The 13,026-nt window shown below is 42.2% G+C and overlaps 1 protein-coding gene across 1 annotated transcript in view; it reads left to right on the forward strand.

The window, feature by feature from the left end:
- LOC147009919 (tektin-1-like) overlaps nt 1–10,205 on the forward strand; it is a 48,869-nt gene extending 38,664 nt beyond the window's left edge. The window contains exon 8 of the mRNA XM_085861422.1: nt 8,890–10,205. Within this exon, the coding sequence (XP_085717548.1) occupies nt 8,890–8,983 (94 nt within the window). The 3' untranslated portion in view covers nt 8,984–10,205. The remainder of the gene's footprint in view (nt 1–8,889) is intronic.
- Nucleotides 10,206–13,026: the final 2,821 nt, after the last annotated feature.

Consider the following 13,026-nt stretch of genomic DNA (forward strand, 5'->3'; position numbering starts at 1 on the left):
GCGAGCGCATATTTATTTACAACTAAAATGGCTGCCCATTTACCAGTCAACCATCTTTGATCAGGTCACAATATAAAGTTAGATGCAAGTGTATGCCATCATTTACTGTGTTTGTGCCAAGGTTGAACAAAATCGATCCATACATGTCCGAGATATGGTTGAGGACGTGTTCAACATCGGTTTTTTTTACACCTGAAATGGCCGCCAGTCGGCCATCTTTGATCAACCATGAAACAAAATGATGTGCATATGTATACCATCATCTGTTGTGTTTTTGCCAAGTACGAATAAAATCGATCCATACATGTCCGAGATATGGTTGTGGATGCACGTGCACGGAAACCGAGTCCAAATCCATAAGCCTGCGTTTCGGACTAAGTCCAATGGGGGTTAATAACCAATTGCTTTAGAAACAGCCACGAGGACAAAGGAAAACGTGATCGCTCTTAAGCTGCTGAGGTTAACTGAACCGCAATCAACTGCAGGGCCCTCGGCAAGTGGCTTAAGCACTCGAGTAAGCACTCCAATTAAATGGTTGATAGGGAACCGTTGGCTTGGCAAGTGATAGCAAAATGATTGGTAATGGCAAAGAATGAAACATCGCTGATTTCACTCCAGATTTTGAGTTATTTCGTCCACGTGATTTAGTCCATCCTTTAAAGTCAAATTATATTTCGATTATATACATTAATCATTTAATTAGTCCGTAAGAGTAGATCGTGGAAAATCTCATATCATGCATGAAATCGCTCCAAGCTTCTAATTTGAAAACTATTGCACTTATATAATCGATGTATACAGCGATTCGTAGGTACAGCATGTAAATCAGGCCTTTGATGATATGAGTGAGGAAAGTGAAGAAAAACATTTCAGCGCTTTATCATTAATAAACCAATGTGGCCTTTTCTGAGTCAAGGCGTTGAGCAGGCCGAGCAAATGGTGAATTAAGACCCAAGCGAGGGAGAGCGAGGTGGCAGAGGATGTGCCCTAATTCAGGATATAATTAAATAAGGCAATAATTATTTTCAAAAAGGGTGTTTAAATTAACTGAAACCCACAGGTTTCATTCATGCACCACTTTGGAGGTCCCTTAAAATGCATGCAAAGTTTGGGGCCGCTAGGTTTCATGATTTTGGAGTTATGGAGGAGATGGACGGAGTGACAGATGGACACAAACTCACATTTATTAGTCTAGATAAGCATGTCTCTCTCTCTCTCTCTCTCTCTCTCTCTCTCTCTCTCTCTCTCTCTCTCTCTCTCTCTCTCTCTCTCTCTCTCCCTCTCACTCTCTCTCTCTCTCTCTCTCTCTCTCTCTCTCTCTCTCTCTCTCTCTCTCTCTCTCTCTCTCTCTCTCTCTCCCTCTCTCCACCCCTCCCTCTTTTATGCATGGCCTCCTCTTTAATGCTGCAAACTCCATAATCGGAGTACAGATACAACTTCGTGCAAAAAAATACATGGGTCATGTTGCCGTGGCCTCAGAAGCCGCAAATTGAGATCATTGTTAAAGGTTGCACAGAGTTTCGAACTCTCAAGGAGTACAACACCACCATTTAGAAAAATTTTTCCTGCACTCCCAATACTCCAAATTTCCAAACTGTATCAATTACTGAGCTCTATCTCGGAGCCGGCTGGGACTTTTGGAATGAAATTTTGCATCAATAATGTCAAAAGAAACCACCATCAATAATACTAAAAAGAAAAAGAAAACGTATGTTGGGGTTGACGTAATTTTTTGACCTTGAGCTAATGTTAAGGTCATGACCTAATTTTAGTCATTAACATTTTTCATCAAAACTCGATTAAAGTTTGCCCGATCGGAACAAAATTGCCCTCCCTAGATAGCTAATAGGAAGCCACATTTAAGCTTAATTTACATCATACCCCTTCAGGTTAAAAGTCAAGGTATTACACCCCGAGGAGTACTAAACCACCATTTAAGTTTTTCTGCCAATGCCTGAGCTGTATCTTGGAGCCAACCTCGACTTTCAGAATTAAATTTTGCATCAATAATGTGAATAAAAGTATATAGGGTTGACATAATGCTTCTCACCTTGAACTAATTTGAAGGTCATGACCCAATTATAGTCATTTAAACATTTTCGACCAAAACTCCACCAAGGTTTTTACAATCAGAACGAAATTCCCCTTCCTAGATAGTGTAGAGTAAACCACATTTATGCTTAATTTACATTATGTCCCTTCGAGTTAAAGGTCAAAGTAAAATTGTGCTCTGAAAAAAAACACGTTTTTATTTGTCATCACTCAATTTTGCCAATTCAGAATATCACAAAGACCGCTTGGCCTTCCAATATGTTCTTGTATCATAATAGAGTACCTGATACCTGATGTCTGGTGTTGGTTTAATGGTTAGGATGGTGGGCTTGGGATCCTTGGACTCTTGAGTTCAAATCCTGCTCAGCTGTTGAATTAATACCAGGTGGAGTTGACTCAGCCTATCATCCTGAGGTTGGCAAAATGAGTACCAGCTTGCTGGGATGATTGAGCCATTTGAGTCTCCTGCATTGGAGTGACAACCTGTCCATGATTGCCACAAACAGCCCAGGAGACTGCTTCGGCAGCACCAATGTTCTGCACAGAGTGTGGTCCCACTGGATTTGTATTTGGAAGAGCATACCTGCGCTGAAGTTGTGCACCTGATATTTGATTAGTGCCCTTGATCTACTTTTTCAGATTGTGACCTAATTAACAAAACCACCCTTTTGATCTTCACTTGAATAACTTTCCTCTGATTTTCATGATGTTGAGTTTTATGAGTACAGTGCAGATGGAGACACATTTTCTTAATTTACACTCTGTCCATAAATGTTGAAGGTCAATGTCATCTGGTGGTCCAAAATCATATTTGATTTTGAAAATGATTCTTAACCGTTGAGAGATAGGGCCAAAAATGATATGTAGCATGATATTTCAAAAATGTATTGGACCCGATATGTTCTCATGGCAGAGGTATGCACTCTACCAAGTGCCCTGAGTTTTGATATATTTCTGTCTGCCATTACTCCCTCACCCTCCTCCATGTATTCACACCCACCATAATCCTCCGCACATCTGCCTCGGATTTACTATCCCCGGTCACTGTTCATCCTAGCTATTCAAACCTATTTCCCTGCCTGATCTCCTTCTCCTCTAACCTGATCTTCATTTCTATTCTCTGCTGTCCAACCCACATCACCTCGGTCTTCTCCATATTCCTCTTCAGCCCATGTTTCTCAAATGCCTCCTTCCACTACCCCAGTACTTCCTGCATCTCCCAAACACTCTCCACCACAACAGCCAGATCATCCGCATACAGCATCCTCCCCATACTACCCCTCAAGCTCACCTTCCTGCTGACCAGCCCCATCACCATGATAAACATGAATGGGCTGAGAGAGCTTCCCTGTTCACCTCAAACCGATGTTCACGCTGAACTCCTCAGACATCCCAGGACCAACTAAAACTGTTCCTTTCGTAACCTTGTAATTTATTCCACCAACTTGACTTATACTTTCGCTACTCCCATCAATCTCAGTGTCATCATCACCATCTCTCTTGAGGACAGTGTGGTAGGCCTTCTCTAATTCCACAAATCCCAATGCCATCTCACCTTGCACCTCCAACTTCTTCTCCAGCAGCTGTCTCAGTGTGAACATCCCATCCGTCATCCCTCTACTCTTTTTAAACCCCTGCTGCTCTTCTTCGATGTCCATCTCTCCACTCTTCCTTGTCCTCCCGTCCAGAATCATCTCCATCACCTTCATGACATGACTTAGGAGCGTCATGCAGCTGTACTTCCCCAGATCTTGAACATCGCCCATCTCCTTCCATATAGTAGACTGGTGGAAAGGATCCCTTTTGGTGTGATCTGGGGAAGAAATTACTATGTTATCAAACTCTTCTGATTTCTACTCACCAATGTCTCCAATACCACAGAAAAAAAGTCCTGAGCGAATCACTTTGGGGAAAATATTTGACGGCATTTTGAAATTTTGTCGATATTTCGGCTTTTTTTACACAACGAGAATAAGGGTTAGAAAAAGGAAAATACCAATTTCTTTTTTTTTCTGGGATACTAGAGTACTGCAAATTGGCTTATATATTAAACATAACATGTTTTATCCTTTTATCCTACTATGACAAAAGAATTTCGTTCTGACAGAGACGTCATATTAAAAATCCAAGATGGCCACCAATATACGGGTTAAACCGAAGCTCCGCGGCCGCACGGTCACGAGTCCAGACCGCCCTGGTAAAGATGGATATGTATGAGTGCACGAAAATAAAGCTATTCTAACTCATATTTATTCCTTCCTATTACGTATGCTTCTAGTTTCACAGACAAAGGTGCAATGTCCATCCATATGAGGGTCTAATTAAAACATTCTCAAGGTGGCATAACCGTGTTTGCAATCAACTGATTCAGAACTTTATATAGGGCCTAGATACAAAAGAATGGATATATATATATATATATATATATATATATATATATATTTCAATATAATAAACTGAGTATGTTTCAAAGAATCCTTCGTGCACTTTATCAGACATCATGGGATTGTATAGTAATAGAACTGTATGGAATATAGAACTGTATAGAATAATAGAACAAATATCAATCTCGAAGCTGCTAGTCCACTTGGAGACCTGCATATTGTGATAGATAGTGGTTGGCTGCTACACCGCATTCGATGGAAGAAGAATACTACCTATCTAGAGGTTGCTGAACAGTACGATCCTATCTTTCTAATAAGTATGGATTGTGCTGTGTTGTGTTCGATGGATATGAAGGGCCGTCCACAAAAGATCATGAACATTTGAGGCGATCAGGCAAACGGTCAGCTGATATCAGGGTCAGTGATACGTCCAAATGCCAGAAGGACCAAGAGGCATTTTTCTCAAACACCAAGAATAAGACACAATTAATAGAACTTGCGAGTTTCCTGCAGGCAAAAGGGCATACAACCAAATGCAGCGACGGCGATGCGGATACCTTGATCGTATCTGCAGCTCTGGACTTTTCACGGAATAACCAATCTGTTGTGGTTGTCGCAGAAGACACAGATGTCTTCATTTTGCTGGTACACCATTGGAAAACGAACATGGCCGATATATTCATGAAAAAAGAAAACAAGACCAGCTCACAGAAGAAAGGTGCTGAGGTGTATAGCATTCGAGAAGCACATGAAGTGATGGACCCGACCATCCGTCATAACATTCTTTTCATTCATGCTTGGAGTGGATGCGACACCACATCATCTACCTTTGGACAAGGAAAAATCCACCTACTGAAAGCCTTCCCGAAGTTGGATAGCATTCAACGTCTGTCTGAAGCATTGTCGGATAGAGAGAAAACAGCAGCTGAGGTCGGTACTTTGGGAGTTTCAATCTTCTGTCGACTCTACGGAGCGAAGGGCGAGTCCTTGACAAGTCTAAGACACACACAGTATCAAGCAATGGTTGCTCGGTGTAATAGAATGGATCCAGAACGACTCCCTCCGACTGAGCGTGCAGCCCATTTCCATAGCCTTCGTGTGCATCTCCAGATGGTTCAGTGGAACGAACTCGACAACAAATGCCTGGATGCGCTGGAATGGGGATGGACTATGGACAAAAACATTATGCACCCAATTATGACAGACTTAGATGCGGCACCCGCAAATGTACTTAAATTTATTTGTTGTAAATGTAAAGTCAGCACCAAAAGGCAGTCTGCTACAAACCAGTGTTCCTGCCACAAAAATGGCTTAAAGTGTGTGGTTGCATGTGGTGGTTGTCGTGGGGAGAGCTGCCACAACAAGTCAGTTGATGTTGTAATTGACGAAGATGAAGATGATGCATATGAACCTTGAACCAAGCCCATGTATAATGTATGTGCGCATAACATTTTGTGTTGATTTTGATATATAATTATAATATAATGTATTGAAGTAGCACAGTAAGGCAACTGTATCCCAGGCTGTCATGTTTTCTGTACGTTTTTGGTAGTCAAGGTGTTTTGAAAACAGCCTGTAAATGCCTAATATTTGGGCATTATCTATACCAGTGGGTGCCCGTCTTGGATTTGTTTTATTATTATAATGTCTTTCTTTAGCAGAGTCCATTTATTTTTCTTGGTTTATCATTCCAACTATGATGCATAGGGTATTAGAAAAAAAAACAGTTCGATCAAGTTACTTTATTGTACTCATGTATATCCATCTTTACCAGGGCGGTCTGGACTCGTGACCGTGCGGCTGCGGATCTTCGGTTTAAACCGTATATTGGTGGCCATCTTGGATTTTTAATATGACGTCTCTGTCAGAACTAAATTATTTTGTCATAGTAGGATAAAACATGTTATGTTTAATATATAAGCCAATTTGCAGTACTCTAGTATCCCAGAAAAAATAGAAATCGGTATTTTCCTTTTTCTAACCCTTATTCTCGTTGTGCGGAAAAAGCCGAAATATCGACAAAAATTCAAAATGCCGTCAAAAATTTTCCCCAAAGTGAATCGCTCAGGACTTTTTTTCAGTGATATTGGAGACATTGGTGAGTAAAAATCAGAAGAGTTTGATAACATAGTAATTTCTTCCCCAGCTTCGACCTATTTTACCGGTCTATAGGCACAATTACTCCTATCCTCCAACACTCCGGAATTGAACCCTCTCTTCTCCACATATATACATATATATATATATATATATATATATATATATATATATATATATATGAGGTGTGTTCAAAAAGTATCCAACCTTAATTTTTCGTGCGAAACAAATGAAGCTTGGTAGGCGTGGTTTGGTGCACGTATGTAGGCGATCCTAATCCATATGCGTGAATATTTTCCCGCCTGCAGAAGCTGTCAGTCGCCGACAGACCGCCGATGAGTGAGGAAGTGTAAGTGAGCGCCGTCGGATTTTCATTTTTGACAAAATGACGGAAAAACTTGAACAATGCTACTGCATCAAATTTTGTGCAAAGCTTGGCGATTCCCAAGTGGAAACGATCCGCAAGATTCAACAGGCCTTCGGGAACGAAGCAATGGGCACCACACAGATAAAAGAGTGGTGCGACCATCTTTGAGGTGGTTGTACATCAGTGGAAAGTGAAGCACGTTCTGGTAGGCCCTCAACATCCTGAAATGAGATCGTCATTGACCAAGTGAGGACCCAGCTGATGCAGGATCGTCGAATCACGATCAGAGAACTTGCAGACGAGGCGGGCATCAGCATTGGATCCGTTCATTCCATTGTGACTGAGGATTTGGGCTTAAGGAGAATCTCAGCGAAGTTCGTGCCAAAGCTGCTAACGATCGAGCAGAAGCAACTCCGTTTGGAGATCGAAAAGGACATGCTGGAGACTGTGAACAGCGATCACAACTTCTTCAACACAGTGAACACTGGCAATGAGACCACAGTGATCCGTCATTTTGTCAAAAACGAAAATCCGACGGCGCTCACTTACACTCCCTCACTCATCGGCGGTCTGTCGGCGACTGACAGCTTCTGCAGGCGGGAAAATATTCACGCATATGGATTGGGATCGCCTACATACGTGCACCAAACCACTCCTCCCTAGCTTCATTTGTTTACGCATGAAAAATTAAGGTTGGATACTTTTTGAACACACCTCGTATACACATATGAAGACCACAAGGGGAAAACCAGAGATGTCAGGATAAGTCAATTTTGAAGAAACTGAAAAACAAAGTTTCAAGACTTTGGTGGACTGTTTAATAACTGTCATATAGATTTCTTTTCCAGTAAAAGGAAGAGTGATCATTTGCCGATCAAATTAAGCATGTAGCATTTGCCAAGCTTCTTTGCATCATATGTGTGCATTCTGCATCATATGTGTATATGAGGTGTGTTCAAAAAGTATCCAACCTTAGTATTTAATTTAAGAGCAAAGAACAAATCAATGTTGCAAACTGACATCACTGGTTATTCCCTTGTTTAATAATTGCCATGCAATTTTAACCCAGAATGTGTAGCAAATTCATGCTTGTTGGTTATTAACATACATTACATGACTTTGGTGATCACAGATTATTTTTTTCAAGATAAAACGGTCATTGTTTTTTTGTTTGATTGGTGTTCAACACCATACTCAAGGGTATTTCGCTTATATGACGACAGATTCTCCATCTCTTACTCCGTACTACTTAATATGATGGAAAACCGGGAGGAAACCAAGGATAAACCACCCCCGCGATAGCCGAAGTCACCTCATGTGACTCCCTCATTTACCTAAGCAGGTTGATTGGGCGGTGGGTACATCGAATGAGGATGGGTAATCAGACGCATTAACCATTAAGCCACGGCGTGGGTCCCATAAAAGTCACAATAAAGGTTTGAAGAGGCTTGAACCACGATATGCACCAACTACGGAGCCCATGATATAACCAAATAGGCCATTGTAGTGCTCAGAGTTTATGCTGTGAAAGTTTTACAACCTTTCATTTTTTAGTTTCTCAACTCTGAATATTATGCTGGAACAGTTAACATGAATGAAAGGGAGATAACCAGGAGTAAAGTACTGACAACTCTGGGTTTCTACTTATTCAGCTTTGACAACACTTGTTTTTTCATTGCACGGATAAACTTTATACCATATAAATTATGTGACACCCCTGGTTATTTGTTAAAGTAATATTGTGAGAGGAAACCTAAGGTTGCCAACTATTGGCAGGTGCAATGACCCTGAAATTTATAAAAAGTGACATCTCTGGTTTTCCCCTTGTGGTCTTCATATATATATATATATATATATATATATATATATATATATATATATATATATATATATATATATATATATATATATATATATATATATATATATATATATATATATATATATATATATATATATATATGTTGATGTCTTTTGGGATGATTACAGGTCAAATTCATTGAAGGCACAAACCAGAGAGAGGAGGGTGAAAGGAAACCGTCAAAGGGTTGAGCCAAAGAATGCAGTACCCAAAAACTGGTAAGACTTTTTGTGGCTTCCTGACAACAAGAAGGAACTGTTCTCACTCCCCAGTCGAGAAGTTGTCAACATACAAACGGAGAAACAAGTAATCAGTATGTTGAGTTAAAATGTTGTTTGTTGCCACACAAGAAACACGGAAGGTGTTTCTAGCCCATTGTACCGATGAGCAAGCACACAGCTGGATGATGCTTCATGATGCTGATGCAGCCAGACAACACAAAACTGTTCTTCAAGCTGCTGTGTCTGGCAGTGTTAGTATCTTAAAAGCTGCAAATGTCATTGACTGTTCAATGGGTGGCATTCGGTACAGGCAAGCATTTGCGCATGGTCTCAGCTCATGACATCTCAACTTTGATTGGGTTTGAGAAGTCAATTGCACTTCTAATGTTTCACACCATTACTGGGTGCGATACCACCTCTTGCTTTGCTGGCAGAGGAAAGAAGACTGCATGGGAAACGTGTAGCATGTGCTCTTAGGTTGCAAGGGAGTTGATGAAGCTGATGGAACAACCACAGTTGTAGGACGTTGATGCTGCTATGGATGCTTTGGAGAAATTTGTTGTACTTCTTTATAATCTAACAAGTTCAAGATACCATGTTGATGAGCTCAGGGTCGATCTGTTCACACGGAAAGGCAGAGTACTATAGTGTTGTATATTAGTGGTGTAGTAGTTTAGTTCTTAAATCTATGGCATATTTTCATAAATGTAAATTAAAGCAATATATCGACCTCTAAACTTGTCTCCAAAACCAATAGAGGGTATTTATCTTTACAATGTGACAGTAAGTGGCTAAACATACTTGACATTGCCTCCTTTGAATTATATGACTCCAAAAACCTATATATAGACAGCAGAATTAGGATCCTTGGCCTCTTGGTTGCTGAGTTACGTGCATTTTTCGTGTTCGGTGGTGGCCATTTTGAAAGATGACCACCATTGCCGTCATTGGCAACAACTGGGTTGGCACGATGTCTTATTTGTTTGCAATGGTCCACTGATAATTAATGTGGACCAAGTTTGATGCTTTTTACGAAAAAGTGCACGATTCATCTCAAGATTCCACCGATCCGCTGTACTTTTAGCCTTTAAGCTTTAGCCCTCTGGGGTGCTGCAGAGCTGGCTTTTATGCAACAATTGCAGCAAGCTTGTATTTTTCCCTGAAAACAGGAGATATAGAAAAACTTGAGGGGGGCTGAGAGTTCTGGGTGGGAGCAAGTGGCAGTATATGGTCATAACGTGCACGCTACAAGATAAAAAAAAAAAAATCAGGATTGGTTGCTTCCAGAGGGGGTCCAGATGAAACGGTATATGACCAGAAGAGGTGCACTGTTTTTGAGTCTTACACGATCACTCACCCGTACCAAGGTCAATATTCACCAGGATCTTATAAATTGCTACCTCAATCACAAATGGAGATCAATCGGATCTCTTGGTTCCAAAGGAAAATACTGTTGTGGGGCCGGGTTTCGGTGGCGAGCACGCCCGCTAGATGGAGCAGTAGAGTCGGCTCCACTGAACATCCGGAATTTAGGTCGTACATTTCAGATAAATCCGAAAGGTCACGGGTCCCTTATCGGACCGAAGATCGCCAATAGGTCGACCACGTGGGATAGGGTCAATTGCCAATTTCAATATACCTAAATAACCACATCGTCCAAACTACCGGGGAAATTCACCCTCGGAAGGATCTGCGTGATCCGGGCTGTTACCGAGCCGGATCCGAGCGGAGAGTACCAGAATCCTGCTGGGCCGATTGCACGATTACGGCAGCAATGAGGCCTCCTAATTCCCGTTCGCAGCGCGGCAAACCAATGATAAAAGGGACAAGGACGAGCTGGGACATTCAACAAGAGGGGAATTTATTAACAATAGTCGGGGGACGAGGGGAGCATGTAAGGGAAGAGTTATCGGAAGAAGCAAGGCAAATAATGTACAACAAAAACACTTAACAATCCTACTTCAAGACGGGGCCCATGGACACACGCACACACACAGATACCCAGAAATGGATCCCGTTGGGTCTTTATTGAAGGCTTCCAGCTCGAGGAAAGGTGAGCTGGAGACCAGAGCTAGCTTGGACCTGTCCGCCCCGTGGTCTTCGATGTTCTGGATCGGCGGGACTCGAACACACAACAACGATGCCACTCCAAGCACCAGGGACGGAGGATGAAGGACGGACGCCAAGCAACACGAGGGCGGACAAGGCAGCGAGCGCCAGCAGGTAAGGCGAGGCGATCGGAGACGATCCGGCAGGCAAACCCCAACTGCCCCCAGTCGGATCGCTCCGATCAATTATTCACTCCCCGTCCAGGGGGGAGGGGACACCCTCTTGTAACCCCCCCCCCTTACTGGACGGTTTTGGCGTGCGATCCGTTCGTTTCCCCTGTGATTGGCCAAAAGGGGCGCCAAGTCCACTGATTGGATGGGGGGGGTGGCGGGCTTCAATGGGGGACCGCCCCTCAAACAGGAAGATGAGTAACATTGTCCTGCGTTGGCTCCCATTGACCGAACGACGGCAAACTCGCTCGCATTTTTCTGATTGGTCGAGCGAGACGCCAAGTCCTTCATTGAACTCCGCCCACCGAGAGCATTATGGCGTCAGGATGGAGCGAGGCGAAGGTGTTGTTGTTGTTGTAGTTGAAAAGGTAAAAGAAAACCCTATCAAAATAACTCCGCAGCACACGAACAATTAATCACCCATTAGAGTAAATAGACACAGGGGATGGATTCTAACTCGACACACATACTTAACGAAATAACTGAGCGACGGGGACCTGTCTGTTGTGTGCTCATGGCTGCCAGATTGGTAACAATACTTCATAAGGTTCGTTACTTGTGTCTGGGCTGCAAACTGTGTCCAACGTACTTCCTATTTGTGATCTATTGTCCACTGCAACAGGGTCTACGCTAATGTGATAAGCTGAAGAAGGGCTCTGCGACATGGATTGAGGACAACGCCATTTTAAACGTCCCCACTTACCAAACGTTTAGTAATGATGACGAGAGACGTCATGGGAGGGGCGGGGCCAATCAGCGTTTCTTGGGGGCGGGGCCAATCGAGCGTTTCTTGGGGGCGTGGTCAATCGAGGGTAAAAGGGAACAAATCACATAAAAAAATTTCCTTTCAAGATATTTAATGAAGAGAACAATGATCACGTGTTCAGTGAATCCATGTTTATTTAATAAACCAATCATGATTATCTGATTCTGTGGAACTTGAAAGCGTTTCTTCCCTGAACTCCATTTTAAAATGATCAGGATGTCCTTTGACCTCAATCACGGTGGAGTCCACAAGGGTACACCGTGTAATAAAAGATTGTACAATGATATTTTAATCCAGTGGAATATTTCTCAGAAAACGGTAGTTTCTGTTCACAATATGAAGAAGAAGAAGCTGAAGACTAAGTTAAAGAAGAAGAAGAGTCTAAGTTAAAGAAGAAGAGACTAATTAAAGAAGAAGAAGAGACGAGGGTAAAACAAAATGACACTTTTTTTCTCTCTTTGGACGTGATGTTCGAGTAAGAAGTTCAACAAACTGAGGTGAGTTCGTTTTCACAAAATAATGAGTTCACTGCAATATTAAAAAGTATGACACGCGGAAGGAGGCGTGGCCACGGTTCAGTGTGACGTCACGGACAATAGAACGATTTAAAACAGGGCGTTGAACCGCCAGCTCGTGGGTCAGCGATCATCAGAGATGGTGTTATTCATCGCGGTCTTGCTTATCCTCTGTAATACAGCATCCCGACCACCCCAGGAGGGAGGTGAAGATTGTTAATGATGACATTCTCCTGAAAGGGACACGATGAACATAATCAGAGTTGTTTTGTTGGTGGATTGTTTAATGCCTTTTTGTGGTCGGATGGGATTGTAAACAGGTGGGGAATTCCAGGTGAAATTTCTCTTGTTTTTGATTCGACAGGGAAATGGATTCGACGACAAAGGTGTGATCATGAATGTAGCAAGTGTGATTCAAATGTAAAACGTTTCACTAAAATAACTTTCTTGCACTGAATACATCATCCGATCGATGTGGTGGTCG

Source organism: Eptatretus burgeri, chromosome 17, assembly GCF_056783735.1.
Source record: "Eptatretus burgeri isolate ZD-2024b chromosome 17, Ebu_testis_v1, whole genome shotgun sequence".
Lineage (NCBI taxonomy): Eukaryota > Metazoa > Chordata > Myxini > Myxiniformes > Myxinidae > Eptatretus > Eptatretus burgeri.